The sequence below is a fragment of the Paralichthys olivaceus genome, chromosome 8 (genome assembly GCF_024713975.1).
Source record: "Paralichthys olivaceus isolate ysfri-2021 chromosome 8, ASM2471397v2, whole genome shotgun sequence".
Lineage (NCBI taxonomy): Eukaryota > Metazoa > Chordata > Actinopteri > Pleuronectiformes > Paralichthyidae > Paralichthys > Paralichthys olivaceus.
Genome location: NC_091100.1, coordinates 10,021,655 through 10,039,355, shown reverse-complemented (window position 1 = coordinate 10,039,355; position 17,701 = coordinate 10,021,655). Strand labels below are relative to the sequence as shown.

Sequence of the window (17,701 nt, the reverse complement as noted above, 5' to 3'; positions counted from 1 at the left end):
ATATAACAGAGATATAATGAGTGACGGCCTCTTTGTGCCGTTTGGCTCCTAAAGGCCATCGTGGCATATTTACACACTGAGTCCAAACAAAACCACCAAACTGTTTCCTGTTGTGCCTTTTGACATTTGGTTTTAAAAAAAATAAAAAAATCCGGCAGGCTTTTGAAAGCAGGGGGTTATGAAACCAGCGCGGTCATGTGATGTCTCCTCTCATCATGATGACAAGTTGGAAGTCTGACCTTCCGCCAGCGCGCACTTCTCCAGCAGGGAGACTGAGGACTGCAGTACAGCGGCAGTGCGCTGGAGGCGACACTAGGGGCGGAGTTTGACCTCTCAAGTCTCAAAACATTACTAATCCGCGTCGGGCACTCGGGCTCAGGCCGTCAGCTGCAGAGGCTGGTGGGAGAAAAGAAAAGAACCGGGACGATTCTCCACCCAAACATCGTTGTCCCCGCAGGATCTGCGCGGTGCCATCGTCGGGCTCGGGCTGTGTGCGCCCTGTGTGCGTGTTGCAGGGGCTGAATGCTGCACCGTGGCACATAGTGCGTTACATGCGTCGGGACGTGTCTGCAGTCATCTCCAGCCGGGTTTTATTCGCAGGTTTTGGGGGAGAGGTGCTGGGATCTGCGCGTTGACAGCTGCTGCCGCGCTGAGCCCTCAGCTCGGGGTCTCCGCTCCTCCGAGAGGTGAGTCTGCAGAGCGCTTGTTTTTTATTTTACACCCAGAGATGTGCGTGCAAGTTGCGGCATATTTGTGCTATAGTGGCTGAACCGGGCGCAGTTCCCACATGCACAGTTCACCGTGGGGCTGGTGGAGCACTGGCTGCTGCTGCTGTGGGACCGCTCTCGTCGAAGCTCTTGATTATGTTTTTTTTAACCAGGCAGGAAAACACAGGGTGGTCATAAAAGCCCCGTTCAATAAAGGATTTATGTCCCCTCCATGAACCCCACACAGCAGAGATGGTGTTTGTGTCACAGGCCTGAATCACATGGTGTCAGAGGCTGGTGCACAAACACATGGCACCAACACAGGCTTTGAATATGGATTTTAAAATGCGAAAAATGATAGAATACTGCGTGATAGTGTTCTCCAAACATGACTGGGATTATGTGTATATATTTATATTTATATGTATATGCATATTTATATATAAAACCACACATGCATTTAAAAGTTTGACATCCTGTTGAAAGAAATGTGTTTATTTCTCTTCTCATCATATGGAAAATACTGATTTGTCTAATCTTTACAAATGTAAACCAAGCAAAGCAGCATCAGAGCTTCAGTTCTGTTGTTCTGATTGTTTTTGCCGTTGGGTTGAGCCTCTTTGTTTTTCTTGTAGACTGAATAATGGAGTTTAAAATTTAATGGAGCAAAAATGAATTTCAAATAAGACAACTGTTTATTTATGAGCCCCCTAACTACGTATTATAATGGCACATCATTATCATATCCACAAGAAAATAGTTCGTTCCAAAGCAAAGAGAAATTGCAAATTTACTATTCTTGCAAATTTTAATATAAGAAATGTGGCACCATTTTAGGTTTTTATTAAAATAGTATTGATACCTTTTATGTATCAAAAGATTGTAAGCAAGTATTCTAGTCATGTTGTTATGGTTGAAATGGGTTTGAATATATTGCAACATTATTATTCTGTTGTTCTACTTCTGTATTTTTAAATGTTTTTCTGAAAACAATGTCTCAGTGTTGAAGCAGTGGCTGGGTCAAGCACAAATAAAACAAGTCCAACAATATCTGGTTGGTTTACATGTTCAAAGTTAAACAGGGGTTGTCTTTTATTTCTATGAGTATTAATTATTAAGAAGAGTTCAAATGTTGTCGTGTTCTTGCATCAGACTGTGGAGGGCTGAGAAGGCTGCAGATCACAGAGGAGGTGCAGAACTCAGCTCAGGTCTTATGTTTCTGAACGGAGATACTATTTACAGTTGATGGTTTGCAAATGAACAATGCAGAGTTTGCAAATGCTACAATTAGCAGCTGTTTCCCTGAAGGAAAACTTTGCATTGAACTTGTGTTTGTGATATTTTTGGTTATGATCAGATGCAGTAAAAGGCCTCTGCACTTCTGAAGCATTACTGTTCTTCATGCTTTGAGCTGCACCACAGACTTCTGTTAGTACAGTGGCGGCAGTGGTTCACCTCTTTCTCTCCTCCACCCACAGACTGTGTCCGGTAGCTATTCAATGTCCAGCAGCACATGGCTGAAGCTGCCCTGTGGCTGATCCTGATGATGCTTTCGACCAACCGCTCCGGAGGTGCGTGGGGATGAAATGGATGGAGCCCGTGGCCAGACCGACACACCAGCTCCCACCACCCAGCATGTCCGGCTGCAGCAAGTCTCCTTCCAACTCCGGGGAAGGTAGACGACACGACTCGTCTGCCATGTGACCAAAGCAGTGATTTGGATTAGTGACGTAATGAAAACTGGGTCCAATATGAACTGATTAATTTTTTTATCCAGAGCTAGTTATTATACTCCCATAGTGTCATGCAGGAATAATTTTGAAACATCAGTAGATCAGTGTATACTAAAACTAAAAACAATGCACAGAAATGTACAGGATTGAATCTGCTGATCACTAGTTTTCTTTCAGTCAGTTTAGATTATTGAACATCTTTATTAAAACCACAATTTGAAGTTTTTAGTTTGTATATTGGATGTAAATTTCTGTTAAAACACAAACAGACTTGTGGGGATTGTGTTCATCAGTTGCAGGCTCTAACTCCATGGCATGGGTGAAGATGTTCAAAAAACCAGGAGGAGGCCTGAAGAAATCCTACCAGCCTGGGAGCATGCTGTCACTCGCACTCACCAAAGGCCTGCTGAACGAGCCTGGGCAGAATAGCTGCTTCCTAAACAGCGCTGTTCAGGTGAGAACCACTTTCTATTAACTCTAAATGACTCAGTAGAGCAGATAACTTCACTAAGGCCCAACAGTCCCCTTCAATTCAGTCATGCTGCACCATGACCCAAATTCACACACTCGTAGATACATGTCCCCTGAATGTGGTTAATCTTTTTCATCAAGATCCATGGAATATTCTCTGGGAAATCAGAATCTACATTTACTGGGTTCTTTCTTAATTCATGTTCCACCCTTCCTAGTTTTCATGGAAATGTGTTCAGTAGTATCTGTGTAATCCTGCTGACAAACAAACAAATAAACGTAACGTCCTTAATGGAGATTAACAAACATTCAATTCTCCTTCTAACAAGTGCACTCTCTTATTTTGCAATTCTAGTTTCAAACACTGCAATGAAAAGCAGCATGAAATGCCACTAGGGGGCAGAAGTGGACCCCAAAACCAACTCAGCAACAAACTACCTCATACAAACAAAAATCTCTGTCCGTCGACAAAAGTTTTAGGAAATATTATCTCAATATTTGTAAGAAACAATTATATGGAAAGAATCCTACCAGTTCCTACTGATGTTTTATTCATGTTTTTTTTCTGTCAACTCCTGAATGAAATGTCTCGAGCTTTGTTAGCTACAGTTCTTATTATTTTCACTGGCAGTGTCTCAGTGAGAGCTGGGTGTTGTTCTGCATGTGTGGGTTAGATGGAGCTGGGGGGACTCACAGCAAACCATAATATTGAGCTGAAAATAATTAAAAGCTGTGAATATCTGCAGATTCCAGGGTTCACTTTCAGTTGCCTTGGCAGCGCTAGCTGCAATTTTTAAACTAGAATGAGATTCAGCAAAGGGCTTACTTACCTCAGCCAAGAGTGTCCCCTTCATTTCAGTCAAGCCGCACACCAAATTGCACACATGCACAAATATCAGTCCTCTAAACGTGCATGTTATTTATCCCTCCACAGCCCGGAGGCGTAATGTTTTCAGGCTGAATGCGAGGGAATTTCTTCAAATTTGGTTTAAACATACACTGACTCAAGGATGAACTGAAGCAAATGTTTTGCCTTTTGAATGTGATGTCTCTGAAGGACCAGGAAGGAATCGTTACATATTTGGAACAAACATTCACTTCAGCTTAAGGATTAACTGATTTGATTTTGGTTTCCCAGAGGGAATTTTATTACATTTGGCAAAAACATTTACTTGGACTCGAGGATGACCTAATGAGAATTTGCTGGTCAAGTCAAAGGTCACTGTGACCTCTCAAAGTTTTTTTTAAGATGCATGAATTATACCATGGGAAATTGGAGATCATATCAAAATCTATCTATCTCACAATTTAAAAAAAAAAAAAATCCTGGATCTCTCCCTGTGGCCAGATCAGCAAATGTCCTATCCTTGCACCAAGTTTCGTTGAAATCCATCCAGTAGTTTTTGCGTGATCCTGCTGATGGATGAGAAAACAAACAAACCCACTGACTGGGGTGAAAACATAAACCATTGGTGGAAGTAAATGTAACGAGGTATTAAATCGCAGGTTTAAATCAAAAAACTGTTCTGATCCGTCTCCACAGTTGGAGCGTCTGAATCCCTTGAATAAGTTCAGCTGCTGTTGATTCTTCACAGGTGCTTTGGCAGCTGGACATTTTCAGGAGAAGTCTGAGGCAGCTCTCGGGTCACTTTTGTCTGGGTGATGGCTGCATTTTCTGTGCTCTTAAGGTTTGTAGCTTCAGATTGTGAAAGTCGTTTTTCTGCCACAATCTTATTAGAGATAATTGACACAGTCGTCATTGTTTTTTTGTTTTTCTTTCAGAGTATATTCAGCCAGTTTCAACAGAGCAGAGAGCGCGTGCTTCCCTCCGACAGCCTGCGGAACGCTCTGGCTGAAACCTTTAAGGACGAGCAGCGCTTCCAGCTGGGACTGATGGACGATGCTGCTGAGTGCTTTGTAAGTAGACACTCTGATGCAATAAGACATTTCCACAGTGACTGTGTGTTAAATAATGTTGTGGTGCTTCCTCCTCTGTGACACTGAAGGTATAAGGAAGCAGAAGCCACTGACAAAATGCCTCCGCTCTGTGTACGCTTTATCTACCGTATGTAAAGGTGCAGTTTGGCCTCTTGTTTTTTTTGTTTGCATATTGAAGCCCTGTTAGGATCTGTTATTGTGCCTGTATAGATCCTAGAGCCTCTAAAATTCCTTTATTTCTTTAGTTGTGCAGATTGTTTGGGAAAAAAGGAGGAGACCTCAGTAGAACCTGACTTATGTGTATTTGTTGGCCGATAAAAATCTGCTGATATGAGCCTTTCACAGAAATATCAGTGTCTATGGTTTGGTTTGGTGATATGAACCAATATAAAAACTTTATTGTAAAGAACAAAAAATTGTTTTCAGAATTCACTTTTCAATTTCAATATGTTCTTTATTCCCTTTTTTATATGTACTTATATTAGTGAAACTCCCTAATATCGGTATTTATGTCGGCCCCCAAATATCCATATCAGTCAGGCTATAGACCACGACTGGTTCATTAGATTTGTAAGGAAACACAACATTTTTAAGGTGTAGATCGACACAATCCTTTTATTTTTGTGTTTCTAACTGTGCAGTAGTGTTATGTTTCATGTGTGTTTGCACGTCGGCCATACTGGCTCTTTTTTTCTTGTCATCCTTTAGGAAAACATCCTGGAGCGAATTCATTTACACATCGTTTCAGACACGGCGACTGATGCTTGTTCATCCAAATCCTGCATCACCCATCAGAAGTTTGCAATGATGCTTTATGAGCAGGTAAATAATATTTTCTGAGCTGTTATGTCATTTTATTTGTTAAATGATGAAATAGTGCAGGACTGCTCTAAGATAGATATTAACAAGCTGTTTTCACTTTTAATTCTTAATGCACAGACATGTTACTTACAGGTAAATATGAAATGTAATCAGATATGTTTTGTTTGTATTTTTTTTTTTTACAGTTTGTGTGTCGCTGTTGTGGTGCATCTTCAGATCCACACCCGTTCACAGAATTTGTACATTATGTCTCCACCACTTCTTTATGGTGAGTAACTCCTGATTTCAGTATTAATAAAGGATCATAGAAAATAATTTGATTACAATTATAAACTTCTTAGATCAATTTCCCTTCCTTAAAGGAAAGAATATTAGAATCACATTGAAATTTAATGTGAACAAAAAACTGAACTGAATCTTCCTAAATTTAGAATTGGAGACAGGTCTGTGTTTAATTGCATTAATTTGTAGTGGTGAACACAATCAAGAGGCAACGATGCATGAAGCAAAGAAAACACAAATGCAACCGAATATTAAACTCAAATTAAGAAAATAAACATAATTTCCTTAATGTAAAATATTTTCTTTTGTTCATTGTTAATCTTGTTAAATAAAAGTTTTCATATTTGTGCATAGTGACAAACATGAAAATAGATTCTGATATATCTGTGAAAGGCTCAGTATCATGTATCAGGTTCATATATCAGTTGGCTTTTGTTAAGTGTTTATCAAAAAGCTATTATCTGCCCTCCGTGACCAGTCTCTGTTTTTCTGTTATTTGTATTCTCTGCAGCCAACAGGTTGATCGAATGTTTGGTAAAAACGAGCGGCTCAGGTCCGACATGTTTGGAGAATTGCTGCAGGCAGCAAACAACACAGGGGACCTCCGCAGCTGCCCGGTTTGTGATTCATCATCATGTGTCCTTATTGATAAATTAACAAATCTTGTGGTGTTTTAGAACCTTAACCTGTTCTGTCCAAACATCTGATCAGATTTAACCTCTGACTGGATACAGCCATCTGTGAATTAATAAATCAGTTTCATGATACTGTTAAACAGACACATGAAGAAAAAGATTCCTGAGTGCACAGAGTACACTGTGTGCTCTCCGCTGTGACACTGCTCTTGAAGCAGCCGGAAGGAGATGGTGCCAGACTAGTGTTAGGATATAAATAGCAGTCAGAGCTTCACTGTGTTTCTCTCTCATCTGTATTTGCTGCAATTGTCTCCCTCTTCTCTCTGCATCAGCGTGGTGAAGCTGACTTCTCTGTTTCTCTGCACTGACTTACTGACACTGATATGCAGATAATTATAATAACTGTCTCTGCTCCAGCTCTGCAATAGTCCTTGTTTTGGGAGTTTGTAGTGATGAGTCACATGAGAGACTGAGATAAAACCACAAACTGAAGCACTACTGTGGAAATAAGCTCATTTATTTCTCACTGGGATTTGAGAAAAAAACATGTTACAACAATTTACTCTCCTCAGTGTTTTCACCTGTGTTTGCTCAGCCTACCTTTACACAGGTAACAGCTAACCTCAGCTGAGTCAAAGGTGAAAAACAAACAGCTTATGTTTTGTTTGCTTAAAAATGAACTCATTCGATTTTGGAGGTCAAAGGTCAAAATATGAGGACAGAAGCTGCACTGGTTGGCCTACAACCACAGGGCCGAAATCTAATTCTTCACGTGTTGCAGAGTGACTGTGGTCAGAGCATCAAGATCCGCCGTGTGCTCATGAACTGTCCAGAGATCGTGACCATAGGATTCGTGTGGGACGCCGAGCAGTCGGATCTCACGGACGATGTCATCCGGTCGCTTGGCCCGCGTTTGAACCTGTGTGGGGTAAGAGGCCTTCAGACCTCATGTGCTGCCTGTAAGCACCAGATGACAAAAAAGAATTCATCATGTTCACCATCTTATTCATCGTCACTTTGTTCTGCACACAGCAATCTGCCTGTAGTGTTTAAAGATTTGATCTAAAAAAAAAATTACATATTCACAAAATTACACTGATCACAGTTTGGTTATAATAAATGAGAAATGAAGGTCAGTGTGCTGTAATCCTTAACAAAACAGGCTATCAAAACCACACACAGAAATTATATTCTCAGGATTTAGCATCTGCCAGAGAGAAATATGCAGAGATCAAACTTCAGTTTGCTCTCTTTCAGCTTTTCAACCGCGTCACTGATGAAAATGCCAAGCGGAGCGAGCTACATCTGGTGGGGATGATCTGTTTTTCGAGTAAACATTACTCAGCTTTTGCCTATCACACCAAATCTTCAAAATGGATGTTTTTTGATGATGCTACTGTAAAGGAGGTTAGGAACCCGGTTATTAATCTGCTTTATCCCCGTTCAAATGTCGACTACCTGTCACTGTCGGTCACATGATCTGAAATCACCCTCGTCTCTCCCTCTAGATCGGATCCAAATGGAAAGACGTGGCCTCTAAATGCATCAGAGGACATTTCCAGCCTCTTCTCTTGTTTTACACTAATCCTGAGGGAAGTCCAGTGTCCAATGAAGACGCACCGAGACAAACCACAATGTGTCCCCGCTACAAAGGCCAAGTAAATGGTGACGTGACAGGTGAGACGTTCCTTCAGTTATCAGTCAGTTATCTGTAGTTGGGGCATTAGACTTGCTGTCCTTTGTACTACCTACTTTGAAAATGCATTTTTAGTTTTGTCTGGATACCAGGGGCCTTTAAATCATTCCTGGGATATTTTACACATAAAGCAAATCAAGGGAAGGTGAATTTAACAACAGGTCGCCGCAGCAGCAGCAGAACTCAGTAAAGAATAAACTGACGATAAACAATCCAAATGGACATTAAAGAAAAGCTTTGCCTCTGGAGACATGATGTTTTCTTCCCATCATCTCATGCTTGTGAACATATCTCAAGAATGCCTGGAGGGAATTTCTTCAAACTTGGTACAAACATTGAATTGGACTCGAGGATGGACTGATTACATTTTGGTGGCCAAAGGTCAAGGCCACTGTGGCCTCACTAAACATATTTTTTGCCTTGTGAGCGTGATATGTATGTCAAGAGCACCTACAGGGAATCTTTTCCAAGTTGTTACACACAATATCTTGGACTCAAGGATGAACAAGAATTTATTGGTCGAAGGTCATGAGGTGCAATGTCAGGAACACTTGTCAATCATGACTGTTTATAAAGAACGAAACTAGGATTATATGGGCGACTAAATGAACGTTCCACTCAGCTTCATACAATTTAATAGCAAATGTTATTTGTTGTAAAATGCAATAATTCAAATTAATTTGTGTCATGTGCATTCGTCATCTATTTTAATTTGGCTCAATTTTTTCCAAAACCATATGCATATCTATCTTTCATATCTAAAAGTACCATTTAGTGAAATGAAATGAAAAACGATGCCGGTACCTCTGACGATAGTGATGTCACTGCACAAATTACAGTTATGGTTTGCATTGAGATTGAAAGAGAGAGAGAGAGTGCTGTTAAACCTCGGGCAGAAAGATTGTCCTGCCCTGTGTGCTGGCTTGAACTTGACATGAGGATGATGCCTCTGTTGCACGCAGATTACCACCCACGCCTCCCTCCCTAATCCCTGCTCCTGGGGCCAAGCGCACTCATGCTCCTGCTCCGTACTTCTCACTCCTCCCCTAGACATTTCCCATGTTTGCCTCCATTAATTTATCTGCGCTGGTTTTTTGGCAATGGTGCCTTCCCCACTTAGATGGATTGTTTTGCTTTAGTGTGGTGGCCAAACACTTTGACTGGCATGGGACAGGATTCTTGTTTCTATGAAAATAAACGTAAGTAAATTATAATTTTTTTGTTTTAGAGTCAAACATGGCTTAGATTGAAATATCAGATGTTTTATTTTCATTATTTATTATTGTAATTTGGTAAAATATTTTCAATGAGGTTTACTGAAATATTGTTAATATGTCCCGTAGTATATAGTGGTAGAAGTTTTTCTTACTTAGTATTAGTACTTAGTTTTACAACTTTCCCTGCAGTAATACTGATATTCCGAGAGTCTCTGAATAACTTCCGGCAACATTTTGAATCGTGTGTGTGTGTGTGTGTGTGTGTGTGTGTGTGTGTGTGTGTGTGTGTGTGTGTGTGTGGTAATTAGGTGGTAGTTGTGTAACTCCAGTGTGCTCTAGTATCCTTTTTCAGTAGAACTACGTAAATGTCAGCATTAGGCTCCATAATCCATGATACTACAGCTTACTCACTGCTGTCGTAACATGCACACAGCAATATGTATTTTTATTATCAGAAAGGCCTCGGATGTCATTTCCTACTCTTCTATTTATTATGTCATCACATAATTTAATAAAATACAGCTCTGATTGCATAAAAACTCAAAGAAGCCAACAACGCTGCACAAAGTGGTCCGACTAACTAACGTGCAGAATGGAGGAGTTGATTTATAAAAGTAAAGACGGCAGCTGTTAGGTTAATGTGCTGATTTCGAGGCATATGTGTGCAGTTCACTGCAGCTCAGTTTCCCACAGTGACCTGGCAAAGGTGAAAGCAGTGGTGTATTTTAACATGCTTTTAGTCATTTTTTAGCTTTTACATTTTAGTCCAAGTTTCTCCAACTTCTGTCCAAGTCTCATCATTATTCATGACCTGGTTCACTGATGTCAGCAGTAAAACATTTAAAATGCAAGAAATAAATCCCAAGTCTGTTGATTTGTTTATCCTTTAGTGAAACATCCCCTTGGCAGCCCTAACAAATACCAGGAACCTTTCATGGAGAATTTACAGAGGCCTGGTGAAACCTCAAGAAAGGACAGAGGGCATCGGAGAACAGATCCGTCACAACACAAAGGTACACTGTGATATTAAAGAGGCAAAAACAAAGACATACGTATGAAACTGTATTGATCCAAATGATGTGTTCACTCTGTTTAGAGATGCAACACACAAGATCTTCGTCTCCTCCAGAGAACGGACTGAGGCCTTCTGCAGACCACAAATCAAAAAGCCACCAACGCACTGAGAAGTCCTCAAACCATTCAAGCAGAGGATCCCAGGAGCCTCGAGGACAGTCTGTGGGTTCGCAGGGCGGCGGGCAGAAAAACAACCCCTCCCCGAGTCGCTACGATCAGGATGGCTGCCAGGAGCAGTGGGACAGAGGTGGAAGTGGAGGAAGCCGCAATAAATCTAAGTCCACTTGGAGACCCATACGGGAGGTGTTAAACGTGGACACTGTGCTGAACGAGCTGGAGCAGCGCCGGCAACATCAGCAGGACAGCCCGAGGCGCGGCAAGCCGTCCCAGGAAAGGGTGCACGCCGAACCAAGTCGAGACCGCGAGAGGGAATTTGTACGAACCAGAGAAGATCGGAAGCAGCAGAAGTGTTTGATGACGATTTACGAGGACGAGCAGAGGCACGAGACCGAGAGCCACAGCTCTGTAGAGTCAGAGAGCAGGGCCAACCAGCAGAGGGGCGGCCGGCTTAAAGGCGGCCCCAAGACGCTTCTGCGGAGCGACACCTGGATCATTCAGAGGACAGAGTCTGGCTACGAGAGCAGCGACAGACTCAGCAGTGGCTCCACCAACCCAGACTCACCGGGGGTCGACGGCTTTGCTGTCAAGGACCAGCGATCAACACCAGAGGCACAGCTGCAAAGGTAAAAAACAAAGACATTATACTTTACATATAGATGTAAGAATACTATAAGATAACTGAATACAACTCTGCTATCAGAGTTTTTCCATGAAAAGTTAATGGAAACACTTTAATTCATTCGTGGAACTTGAAAGTTTTCACCGTTTAAAGAGTAATTCTGGATCTGAAATACTGTCCTATAAATAACTTGCATCCAGTAATTAGTCATGACCCTACCCTATAGCAACAATGAAACATGTAGGAATGATATTATTAATGACTGCTTAATAATTCATGCTTTTCTCCTATTTTCATTAAATAGATATTCAGTCTCTGTCTTTAAGGGTTTAACCATCTTGCTATTTTGATCTCATCATCACTCAGAAAAACTTTAAATATCCTTGACAACTCTGGTAAAACTACAATAATACACAATAATCCCATGACATTACCTATGAATAGCTTGTAGTTTGTGTAATATCAACTGGGACGATAGTTAATGCTGAAATATTTAACCAAACCTCAATACTAATGCTGTTGTACATAGTTAGTTAAATATATTTCAATTATTGTAATATGAAGCTGTTTTAATTTAAAGCATTCTGTTCTTTGTGTGAATTTATTTTCATTATTCAGTCACTGTTTTTCATGTTTCTATGTTTAGTATTTTCTGTGGCTGTGCTAATTATAAAATCAGCTCGAAGAAATGTTTGGAATAATTTTAGTCTTTTATTTCCAGCTTGCTGCATCAGAAAGGAGGTGATGCGAAGTCAAGTACAGCGTCGTCACCTTCACACAACGGTAAGTTCCAGAGAAGAGTGAAAATCTAAGCTGGTATTTAAAGTGAACACAAGCAGTTTTAACTTGCTATAAGTTGTGTTTTTTGTGTGTTAAAATTGTAATTATTACACAATAAGTTAAGTATTTATACATAACTCTAACTATTACTTTTTTCACAATGCAACTGATTTTCCAATATCGTTTTGTTTTCCTCCTTCTATATAATTCTCTTATTATTAGTATTTGTTGTCATCTGTTAGCTGAAGTGTGATCTGCTGATAATATGAGAGTAAGTCAAGTTTGGTTGTCAGACTTGATTTCAGAGCTCGGCCTGGTTTTATTCAACCTCTTCACCCAGTCAGTGCTGTAATCCCACAAAAGCTCATTCAGATAGCACAGCTGGACGTGGCTGCTGGCATTGTCATAAATATCGTCTCTGTTTCATGTCGTTCTTTAAGTCCGCTGCACTTGATACCCAGCCGAGGCCGTGTGTGTGTGTGTGTGTGTGTGTGTGTGTGTGTGTGTGTGTGTGTGTGTATATGTGTGTGTGTGTGTGTGTGTGTGTGTGTGTGTGTGTGTGTGTGTGTGTGTGTGTGTGTGTGTACACACAGCCTGTGTTTCCAACCAACAGCTAAAGCTTTTATCCTTGCATGGACCTCTCCAGGGCAACAGGAAAGAAAAAAATAACACATCTATTTTTAAAGGGAAGGAATTCGGCACCACACTGCCTCTCGCTGTGCTGGTGCACGAGGGGCGAGCACGATCACTGGTTCATCCAGCTGTGAGAGAGTCCACTGAGGTTGACACTCTGATACTGCCACCTGCTGTCCTGAGAGGACGACACCTTTGGCAGACGCTCCGTTGTCTCTGCTTAGTTTCTGCTTGCAGTTAATTGTGTGTTTGTGTGTGTTGTAAATTAAACAGTCACATTATGGGGACTCGTCTTCATAAGTCCCCATAACATAAATCAATATATTTTAAGGTGAAGGCGTGTGTTAAGGTTAGAGGTCAGGTTTAGATGAGGTTAAGGTAAGGGTTAGATTAGGCAAGTATAAAGGCTGTCAATGTAATGTCTTCTGAGGTCAATTGTGTGTGTGTGTGTGTGTGTGTGTGTGTGTGTGTGTGTGTGTGAAGATGAGGGTATAGTGAAAAAGATCACATCAACATAATAATCTCTGAATTCAGAGAAAAATCTGAATTATGAGATTAAAGTCTGAAAACTCCAATTCAGCAGAATTCTGTCTTTATTCTCAGGATCCTGAATTAATCAGAATAATTTCTGAGAAAAAAATTCGCTCCGAGTTTAATCCCAGCTCTTGACTGATATTCACTCACTATGTGAATTTGTTTTAAGGAAGATGTATTTTTCTTATTTTCTTCTTATAATGAGGTTTTTTTTTTAATCTTCTGACAAGATTTCTGTCTTATTATCAATATTCTATTGAGCACAATAATCATTTTTCGATTTATACATAATCTGCATAGTTTTAATCTTAATAGTGAAGAAATAAAATAAAATATGTGAATGTTTCCAGTAATTACAGAATATAAAAAGTGAATGCCACACAACAGGACTGCTGTACTGCTTTTTCATTCACAGATTATTATATTGTCTCCTTTTTCACACTATGTTTTGAAATCTTTATTTGAAATCGTACAGGTAAACATCATGCCAAACCTCAGGGAAAGAACCATGACCAAGTTTCACATTCACATCTGAAGAGCAGTCCGAGTTCAAGGTAGTGTCCTTTATTTTTAAATTATGTAGCGATTGTCAAAACACGTAGAGTCAAGAAAAAATCCTGAACATTGTATTCAAGTATTTCAATAATACTCCATCATTCTATGATATAAACACTTTTCTCCACAGAAGGAAATCAAAGTACACGTCCGGCACCTCCAGGAAAGTTGTGTGTTCAGAGCGGGACTCCGCTGGTTGTGAGAGCAGGTCGAGTGATCAGCAGGAGCTGACAAACTGTAGAGAAAGTACAGCCCTGAGGCACATCACCAAAACCAGCAGCTCAGAGTGGAACAGCTCCGATGATCTCGCTCTCTCGGAGTCCGAGGACAGAGAAAGTACTTATCGCTCCAGCAACAGCGAGGCCGCTGCCTCCGATCCCCAGTGTCCTCACATAACGCTGCCATACCAGCCTCCCTGCAATGTGAACGCAGAGCCCCTGAACAATCAGCGTCAGCTCAGCACCACGGGGTCGCCTCACCTCCGACCCTCCCAGCGGATGTCTCCTCACCAGGTGGAATCCAGCCACACGGTGTTCCGCCCGAGGATGCTCCAAGAACCCTTCCCGCAGAGTCCTCGTCTTTCCTCCACGTCCTACGTCAGTCCTCTCAGGAAGCCCGACATGTCCGGCCTCCGAACCTTCTCAGATGCAAGCTCCAAGTCGGGCTCTGACCCGGAGAGGAGCACTCCGTCGTCATGTGACAGCGAGGAAAGACTCGGTGGATGTAGAGCGGAGCAGGCAGCGCCGGCTCAAGAGGTTTCTCTGACAACATACTTCACTGTGGATAACTGTATGACAGAAACATACCGTCTCAAGTACCACAACCAGAGGCCTCTTGTCCTCTCAGCCACGGTGCCGCGGACAGTGGTCGCGACGGAACGCAGAGATACCAGCCACACACTCCCCACCGACACACACTCACAAGATGTGCCAAAAACCAGACCTGAAACAAGTAAGCCTTCCTCTGTGTAATATTGACATACACTGTGAGATGTTTTAAAATCAGACATCAGGGATTTTCTGTTTATACTGTAGCAGCGATTACTTTAGAGCAACACGATGCTACGTGGTTCAGGAAGCCGAGGACCATAATATCCCAACAGAATGAATCTCCACATGTGGCTGTAGAGGGCGCTGTTGTTTGGTAAAGTTATACAGTGTTGCTTTAATATCTCTTGTTTATTTTAGGCCATCAGGGACTTTTATAAGATATCTGCAACAATGTAATTAAAACCTCTTGATTTTTAAAATATGTGTTAACTCTTTTGAATCCATAAATAGCTTCCACTTTATTTCTTAAGACTTTACTCATTTATATCACAATATAAAAAGGATATTACTCCCGATGGAAGGTTTTGTTTATATCACCCACTTTTACTTAAAGATGTTGACGGATACAAAGTGACTATCAGTTGTCTTCTCCGTTGTGGTGTGAAACTTCTACAAAACATCTTTCCATCTTCTTTACAGGCCATAATAGCAATAAACCCACTGCAAAATGGAACCCGGTGACGGCCAAAGGACTGGACGATCGTGGTTTTTTATGAGTGTTAACTCGGTAAGTTTTGTTTACAAAGATGGACTGTGGTCAGTTGAGAATTAACTGGATGCCAAAGAGCTTAGAGAATGGAAAGATGTTCTGAAGTGTGACATCTCCAAACTGAGTGGAATTTATTTATGCAAGCTTGTCACTGAAGACAGATTTCTAAATACTGTTTGATGGATTATTAACTATCACATTTATTGTCTTCCATTATCCTGCAGCATTGCTGCACGAAGATTTTGTTTTTTACCAAAATCTAGACTGTTTCCAGTTTGCACAAGTCTTTAGGTCACTTTATCTCAAGTTTAAAATGTTTATTTCTTTATTTGTACAGCAGTTCTGCAAAAGTGCTGCAGAACTGCATGTACTGATACAGTGTATGTGAAGTCAGGCATGGAAGACGATGGTGAGATACCGTTAGATTGATTGTACTGTGGTGTGAGGTGTGATAACGTATCACAGCACGATGACATGAAATGGTTTGTTGAATTTACATGATCAGAATATGATGTCATTCTACACAACAAAATAAAACCTACAGGTGGAGTTGTGAATCTTCAGCTGTGCATTGGAAATATAGACAGTTTAAAAAGATGGAGGACACGTCTCCCCTTCCACTATCCAGATATGAAGCTAAAATATCCTGGATACGAATTGCAACATCTTCCTCATCTTCACAGTAGTGATGGGGAAGGGACTGCAGCGTCGAGATCTCCTCGATTCATGCATTTGACCAATCCTGAGTCAGTCTCAGCTGTCAATCATTTCATTTCACCCCCATTTTGTAGCTTCAAATTACTATTTAAAAAACATTTGAACAAACATCAGTGTGATAACAACAACTACCTAAAATTACAGAAGCTATCTATGAAAAAAAATTATTTGAGTTTAACTCAAATAACATTTTTCTGTCTGATCCCGTCTGAGCCCGAGAGAAATCTAACCGAGCTCAACTTTGACCCAGACTTTGAGTCTGTCCTGATGCAGCTGATATGTGCTGCACTAAAGCTCCCTCCCCCTCACACATGGTTATTACTTGTTTTACTCAATGATAAAGAAGTGCAGTGTGTAAAAAATCAGTCTTGACGTGCTCGGGTCGCACTTCCACACTCTACTTTGGTCCATGTCCCATCCACTAACATGGAGGAGGGAGGGTTTATGACCGAGACGTCATGTCGTCCATCTTTACAGTCGATGGCTGGATGTAATCTCACTAAAGGAAGCTGAATTAACAAAACTGAGACTCAATGACTTTATGAACATTGAGGGCTTTGGGTCACCAGGGAACAGACCTTGCAACACTAGTTGTATTCAGTTAGTGATTTGTTTCATCTGTTATCAGTTATCAGCTCTTTCACAACATTGACGTGTCAATGAATGACTGACGGGCGAACCCCTAACAGTCCTCGGCTGTAAAAAAAAAATCTGTGGGGAAAGATTCTGTTTAATTCTTTTCTTCAAGTGATTTGTTCATTTCTTTGGGAAACAAAAATCATCAGTTGATTTGATCCAATCGCTCATAAATATGTAGAGAACTTTCAGAGACAGCCCTCAGGTTATTCATCACTAAATACCATCATGTAAACTTGTGTAGTCGAACCTCGGTCCTTCTAATCCTTTCTTTTAAAACTCACAGTGATGTCAAATTGTATTTTCTCAGTCTTCCTGTTCAAGTAGAAAGATTTAAACAGGTCTGTAATTGCAGGTATTTTCATAAAGATGCCAATATAGGTAATTTGCCTATCCGATATTATTATTATTATAATTATTATTGAGCGTACAACAAATATTCTTGTCAATAGGATTAATGTTCAGAAACCTGCATGTGGCCTTTACAGAAGTCTTAATAGCTGCGTGTACAGCTTGAGCATGAGCATGAAAATACTGGACTGAGTCCAACGAACAGAAATTCTATTTGATTTTACTTAATTGTAATAAAGTAAATTCATTAAATGTCATTTTGTAACTGCAGTTGATTTGGAAACATTTCAATGCTTGAATAGTCAGTTGTTTATGCATCCATTGTAAATACAAACAACACGACTGTCCGAGACAAACTATGCATCCACTGACGGTTACTTTGAGATTATTTTAACGGCACATTTCAGTGTTTTTTTAAGCTTTGTATCGTGTCCATCAGACATTCCTGAGAACACACATAAAGAAAATCTGTGTTTTCAATTTTCAGATATTTTCTCACTTTCTTCCGTGCTTCACTAAAGTCTTTTCCTGCCATTTATACACACGTGTTTTGTTTCATTTATTTTTTTTGCTTTGTTGTCTCTCAATAATATTTCTCAGCTTCACATACTGAGTCACTATATTTCATGTTTGTGTCCAACA

At 40.7% G+C, this 17,701-nt stretch overlaps 1 protein-coding gene across 1 annotated transcript; it reads left to right on the top strand.

The window, feature by feature from the left end:
• Positions 1–367: 367 nt before the first annotated feature.
• Positions 368–15,904, top strand: usp53b (ubiquitin specific peptidase 53b). The gene is made up of 17 exons (XM_069530493.1): positions 368–686; positions 2,186–2,382; positions 2,734–2,894; positions 4,507–4,599; positions 4,694–4,828; positions 5,558–5,671; positions 5,857–5,939; positions 6,465–6,570; positions 7,370–7,516; positions 7,846–7,995; positions 8,097–8,265; positions 10,392–10,514; positions 10,598–11,318; positions 12,036–12,097; positions 13,737–13,815; positions 13,947–14,767; positions 15,286–15,904. The coding sequence occupies exons 2-17, from the start codon at positions 2,289–2,291 to the stop codon at positions 15,360–15,362; spliced, it is 3,135 nt and encodes a 1,044-aa protein (XP_069386594.1). The 5' UTR covers positions 368–686; positions 2,186–2,288; the 3' UTR covers positions 15,363–15,904.
• The last annotated feature ends 1,797 nt before the right edge of the window (positions 15,905–17,701 follow it).